At 26.2% G+C, this 6,872-nt stretch overlaps 1 protein-coding gene across 5 annotated transcripts in view; it reads right to left on the minus strand.

Moving 5' to 3' along the window:
- LOC111630144 (septin-7-like) overlaps nucleotides 1-6,872 on the minus strand; it is a 141,606-nt gene that overhangs the window by 123,696 nt on the left and 11,038 nt on the right. For 3 of the 5 annotated variants that reach the window (XM_023374189.1, XM_023374185.1, XM_023374186.1), the window contains exon 2: nucleotides 3,917-3,949. The exons of the other annotated variants lie outside the window; for them this stretch is intronic. In XM_023374189.1, coding sequence (XP_023229957.1) covers nucleotides 3,917-3,949 — 33 coding nt within the window. The remainder of the gene's footprint in view (nucleotides 1-3,916; nucleotides 3,950-6,872) is intronic. 5 annotated transcript variants of the gene reach the window in all.

The following is a 6,872-nucleotide window of genomic DNA, read 5'->3' on the forward strand; positions in this document are numbered from 1 at the left end:
CAATTAAATAATATTTAAAAAAAATTTTTTAATACAAAAAAAGTGCTGTACTGATGTCATATGTAAATTGGATAAACGGACGAAGGTTCGGAAAATACGCAGGATAAAATTTAAAAGATAATGGTGCTTTACAATATCAAAAAATAGTTTTTATATTTTCCTCCAAGCTTACAAATGTTTATTGATTGACCTGTTAGCTCATCAAATCACGGCACATCGTAATATATGCAAATCGTCTAACTAGTTGACGGTGTGACAGGAAAGGCTTATGAGATACGCTTGAAAGAACGGATAAGAATGGTACGACTTTAGGTAATAGTTGAAATTTGTAATTTTTAGATTTTAAATCTGTAAAGTTTATCATTTATTTTGTCCATGTAGTAAAAATTAAGATAACAAATTATGTTATTGTAAAAATAAAACGGATTTTATGGTGGAAACGTTATGTAAACCTATGGGTCGTCTGGTGTTCTACTGTATATTTGGTGTTTGTATCGAAGTGAGGTATGTTTCACAAAAAATTTTTTGTACGTTTTTTAGTTTTTTATTTGTGTTCGGTTGTATCCATATAATATTTTATATATATTTAGTTGGCTGAGGAGGGGCAAATGCCCGAAACGTAGATGTATAGCAAAACGTTCTAACTGAATAAAGATTGAAACTTGCCTAGTGTTGAAGAAAAGTCACTTCATTGTGCCAGTATACAATATTTTTCATGTTTAAACCAGTTCTCATAATTCCAATTATTTTTCAAAATAGATAGTAACTTTTGAGGCACCCTGTATTTTTCTTAGCACAATATTTGGATTTGCTTTTAGTCTCTGTGGAGTGTCCCCTTGGCTATTTTGCATCCAGATTCTTTTAAAATTTGTCAAATTGATAAATTTTGAGAAGCTACAATTTTCAAAAACTGTCATCTTCAGGTAATGTTGACTTTCAAAAACAAGAGTGCCATGATTGATGAACATTTTCCCTGTGCAATAATTTCGTAAACTTTATATTGCTCATTAAATGAAATATCATCCATAACTCATAAATGATGATTTTTGCATTATTCATACCAGTGGAATGGACTTTGCATGTTCTTTTAACTATGAGAATATCATATTAAGAGACAATAAAAATGCTACTAGAGAGAGTGATATTTCAAAACTTTTTCAGAGAGATGAAAACTCAACTTCAAATACTTCATCTGAAAAATCATCATTTTTAGGTTATGAAGTTTTTGCATTTAATGGGGAATATGCAGTTTATCCTAAAATCTTTGGATTTCTGTAACTGTATGTTGTTTCAATTTTAATTGCCACACATTTTCAATTTATTCACTTGAAAATTGTTTTTGCTTTATTATTACTAGCAAAAATTTCTGATTTTTTATTAATTTCAAAGACCAATTTTATACAGCTTTTAAAAAGTATCATATTTAGGAAAAATGTCATTTTACCTGAACTTTTGAGACAAGCCTTATTCAAGTGTTATGCATTTTAACTGACAAAAGATACTTATGATGTGTTTTTAAAATAATAGAATCAAAAAGCCTTTCATTTCTGAAATGAATTACTGAAGTTATACCTGAATATCTTAGAATAGCTAAAAAATCTCCTTATAATAAAGGCTTTAAAATCAATGAGAACTAGTAAAATTTCTTTCCACTTAACTTCAATTTCCTATCTAATAAAATAATAATTACTATTTTATGTCAAGGCTTAGCTTTTTAAATATTGTATTCAGATACTTTCTTCTGTCTCTTATCTGGATCCTGTGACAGAAAATTTTAAAAAATGATGTACTCACTTTCCAATAATCTACTGTGTTTTGTTTAATTTTATCTATTTAAAAATTTGTTTCTAACAGTAATGCCATCTCTCTCTCAAGTTTGAAATATTTTTAAAATTTTAGTTGAAGATGAATTTTTATATAACAGGTTTCAAAAAAATAAGGATTTTCATTTTTATCTATGTCTTTTTTATGTGTTATAGTGGATTTGACATTTTTTACTAGTTATTGAGAAAGCTAAAATGATATAAAATTTTATTAATAAAAATAATAATTCTATACACTTTGTTTCATATATAAAAGTGTAATATTCAATATGCTAAAAATATACATAAATATACATACACGGTCTGTCCCAAAAGTAAGTGTACTAATTTTTTATTTAATGACTGAGCAGCTTAACACATCACTAATTGGTATTTTCATGTTGCTAGATATCATAGCAGAATATACAGATCTGTTTCAAGTTGATCAGTTAAGTCAAACATGCACAATCGCTGTTTGTGTAAGACAGTGTTTTAACACATTGTTACATTTTAAATGTAGAAAAAGCTCGAAAACGTTACACTACCAAAGTTTTGTGAAACTCAAGAAATCTGCAACAGAGACATTTGCAGATTTAACTGAAGTTTATGAAGATGCCACTTTATCAAGAAACATGGTGTTTAGATGACACAAAGATTCAGGGTAAAGATGATGCTTATCATTTTTTTCAATAGCTGTAGAAACATGCACAAAGAATTTTTACCTTCAGGACACAGTTAATCATGCTTTCTACAAAGATGTCTTGTACAGTACAGTACTTGAAGTCGTTTTCTGTAAGGGTGTTTACAGAAAACGACTTCAAGTACTGCTATGACCAGTGGAAAGAACTTTGGAACCACTGTGTGACCTCACAAGGGTCATACTTTGAAGGAGATCACTTATAGTTTAATGTAACTCTTGTGTACTTTGAAATAAAAAAATGAGTACACTTACTTTTGGGACAGACCATGTATGTATAAACATTTCTAAGCCCAATAATTATATTAAACAATTATAATATACAAGCTAAACAATTGCTGAATTAAATTGGGCTATTACCAGCACTATTAATAATTAAACACTGAGTAATTTGGCACTAGAGGGTAGGCTTTAGGTACCATCTCTGACACAACTACTTTAGCCATCTGGCCATCCATTTAATTTTAATTCTAAGAAAAATATAGACACTTTCTTTTCTAGAATATTGTTCCTCTTTTAAAAAATTCTTAAAATTTGCATTTAGGGCTGCTATGTATGCTCAAGTAAATTTTAAGATTTGGCTGTTTTTTATGACATATTTGTACATTTTGATTTTATCCCATGATTAAAACAGAAAAAATTTAATTTAAAGTTTGACAATTTCTTTGTATGACTACATTTCTTCTGATCTTTTTTCAATGTGAAATCATTCCTGCATGCCATTTGATTTTAATTAAAATCCAGACATATTTTAGGTGTTTAATTGAAAAAGTCAAAACTAAAACTTATGCAAATAACATAAATTTATTAAATTTTGCTGATCAGAGTAGGAATAGTTTAATTTATTTATTAACTAAAATTAAAATATTTTGTTTATACACATCCTATTGTATCAATTGGTTTATCATATTATTTTTACTGGTTTTTAAGGTCTTGAATCAATTTTTGTTTTTCCATTCAAACGTTATCTTTTTAAATTAATTTTTTGGGAACATATCTACTATTAAAAACAGACTTAGGCACCAGAGGGCAAATGTATGGTGGAAATGCAAATATCATATCATATACAATACCATTATGTATTTGAAAACTAATAAAACGTTTTAATCACAATCTTTCATTCTAAATTTTCAAATAACTTAAATGTAATCCAAAACTGAAAACAGATATTCATTTATGAGATATCATCATATAAATAATGATATCTCATAAATCAATATCTGAGTGTAATATTAAGACAACTTTTCTTGTAAGAGTGTATTCAATTTGTAATAATATTTAAAAGACATATAAAATGAAATTTACTTAAAAATTGCTTAAAATTAAAATTTTATTAAATTTTATAAAAATTTATATATAAACTATACTATTGGCATTTTAGAAAATTGATTTCATTATAGTGATGTTAAATACTCACCATATCTCCTGGTTGAGGAATAGCCCGGATAATCTGTATGAAAGCCAAAGGAAAGAAGGATAGATGAAGACAACAGATAATAGGACAATAAAAATATACAATATCAGCAGCAACAAATTAGAATTTAGAACTAATTTTATGATACATATTGATTATAAAGTGTGGAAGAACTTCAAATATCACTTAAAAATCATTACTTAATAAATTGATTAAAAAATGCTTTTATCAGAGATTTATGGAAACAAATACAGTACATCTAGAAATAAAGCAACATGAAACTTATTTGGTAATTACAATTAATTTTTTTTGACTGGCTATGTTTTAAGATTGAAAAATAAATCTCTGTCCAGCCTGCTAGTCCTTCAGACTTATAAATACAATCAATTTTAGTAATAATTAAGTTTTGGATAGAATTTTAGTAAAAACTTATATTAAAAATATAGTTAATTGCTAAAACAAAACTAGTAATTGAAGTAACAGTTTCTCTTATCCATTACTTTTTTGAAATCACTATGTTTAATTAATACAAAGATAGTAAGTTATAGCTCAGAATGGTTAGTAACCGATAGCTAGAGCTGCATGCACTCTTTGAGAACAAACTTTAGCTATTAATATCAATGTTCTATGTACATCTAAATTGATTGATCAGCTGTAATCAGTAGTCAGAAAATTACTTCATCTTTGAAAAATGTTTCTACAAGGTTCATATATTTTTTATACCACAGATACAATGTGGCATGATATTTTTCACCAATGACGACCTAATTTACAGGATCAATTTTTTGGCACTTATTTTTTAAACTGTCTGTATTAGGGAGAATCTTCTTTCCACTATACACAATCATTAATGTACAGTTACCTAGATATTTTGGAAGTTTTTGGCCAATAAATACACACTAGAATACGATGAAAGGAAAACTGTGAGAGGAAATAGATCAGGAGAAACAGCACAGTTGCTGCAATATTACAAAAATTAATAGAATTAATTTTAAACAAGTCAATAAGATTAATCATAATCAATATTATAATGATTAAAAATGAAATCAAAACAGGAAACAGAAAAATTTAAGTAATAAAAAGAGAATAAATTGAAAATAATAATAAATAAAAAGAATGCAGCAGTATAAAGAGATTACAGTAGAGCAATACAGTTTATAGAAAACCTTCATTTCCCAATTGTGCCTCTAAGATATGCTCTTTAATTTAAAAAGACCATTGTACTTATTCCATTTAAAAATTTCTTTATATTTCCATTTTATTCCAAGTATTTTCTTTCTTTCTTAATTTCTTAGTTTTGATGATTATTTTTAACAATAGATTAAGTTTAAAAAACATGTCATTAATAATAGCAAAATACATTTTTCATTCAAATATTCTCAATTCCCAATATCTTGGTTTCTACTCAAATTTTTAAAATGTTTCTCCCCCAACAAAAGTGTTGCTGACCCCTAGTGTAGCTAAATACTGGATACATGTATACATACTCAGGTATGATTCAATAAGTACATTGATACATATTATACAAGCATGAATAAATTAATGTATTAATATTAGACTTGATACAGTTATTGTTTTAAGTATTGAAAAACATTTCTTATGGAGCTACTGTATTTTTAATGAAATAATATTCTAATTTATTATAAACAGAAAAGTACTATATACAAAATAAATTAAAATTACAAAACTTCTTGATGTTTTAGTTCTATCAAAATCATCATTAGAAATGCAAAATAACATTATTATTATTTTGTTAAATTATAATTCTTGTAGTTATTTGTTAGTTTCTAATATACAAATGACAAGGTTGCTACAGCTATTTCTAATTTAATTTTTGTATTTGATTCCTTCACTTCCATAGTAACAGAACTGTTTCTGACGAGTTTGCTTGAAAATACAGTATTATAATGTTGAGAATTTTTATATATTTTTTATTTTTCCATAAAATGTTTATTTGTATTTTGGAATTAAAATATTTTCCAACTTATAAATTGATATACTAAAAATATTTTGAATTTTAATAAAAAAAACTAATGAATTTTATAACTGACTAATAAGTATATAGATAAAAACAATCATATTATTTAAGATTTATTTTGGCAAAATAAAAATGACAAATGAAAATTTATTTCAATATAATTGTTGTTTAGTCATTAAATTAAATAATTTTTTATCATTTAAATTCATTGCTTTTTATGCAATAAATTATTATTTGTGTATAATCAATCAATAAATTAATTTCTAATGATTTTTAAGTTTAAATTTAATTCCATACTTTATAACCACATTAAATAACAAATTACTTTCTTATTACTACAATACAACTAATTCAGAAACAGGATTTAAAATTTTATTTTCAATCAATGTGGTTTATTTTTCATCAAAATAATAATAAAATATATTATGATTACATGTAAGATATCAGCAAATACTTTCTTATATACAGTGTCTCTAAAAAGTTTATAGACTGATGATTAACAGTCATAAATCAAATAATATAAAGGAAAAAACTGATAATTATAATGTTAAATAAATATAAAATTTCTTAGAACTTTGAATAGCAGCCAGGTACAACAAAAGACTTAGAAATACACAAGGAGATGAGAGCAATAACAGGAAATAAAATACAAACACAGTAGAGTCTTGAAAACTTGGCACTCGATAACCCTGCAGTCCGGATAACTCGGCCACACCCTGGCAGGGCAAAAAAATTCTTAGTTAATTAATTTTCATTATAGACAGCTTTATGCCTCAAAGTATTTTTCTGAGGTCTGTCTTATCAGGTAAGTTACTGTACACAGTGTATTCATTAATTTTCATTTTCATGTAGTAAAAGCTCTATGCCTTCATAAAGGATGTGCTTTTCCTTTGTTTAAGGGTATTTGGGCAGTTTATTCTCTGTTGTATTCTCAAGTAAACAATACATACAAGTACAGTACAGTATTTTCTGAGGAAACAC

Source organism: Centruroides sculpturatus, unplaced genomic scaffold (genome assembly GCF_000671375.1).
Source record: "Centruroides sculpturatus isolate CEXI.00-Female unplaced genomic scaffold, Cexi_2.0 scaffold684, whole genome shotgun sequence".
Classification (NCBI taxonomy): Eukaryota; Metazoa; Arthropoda; class Arachnida; order Scorpiones; family Buthidae; genus Centruroides; species Centruroides sculpturatus.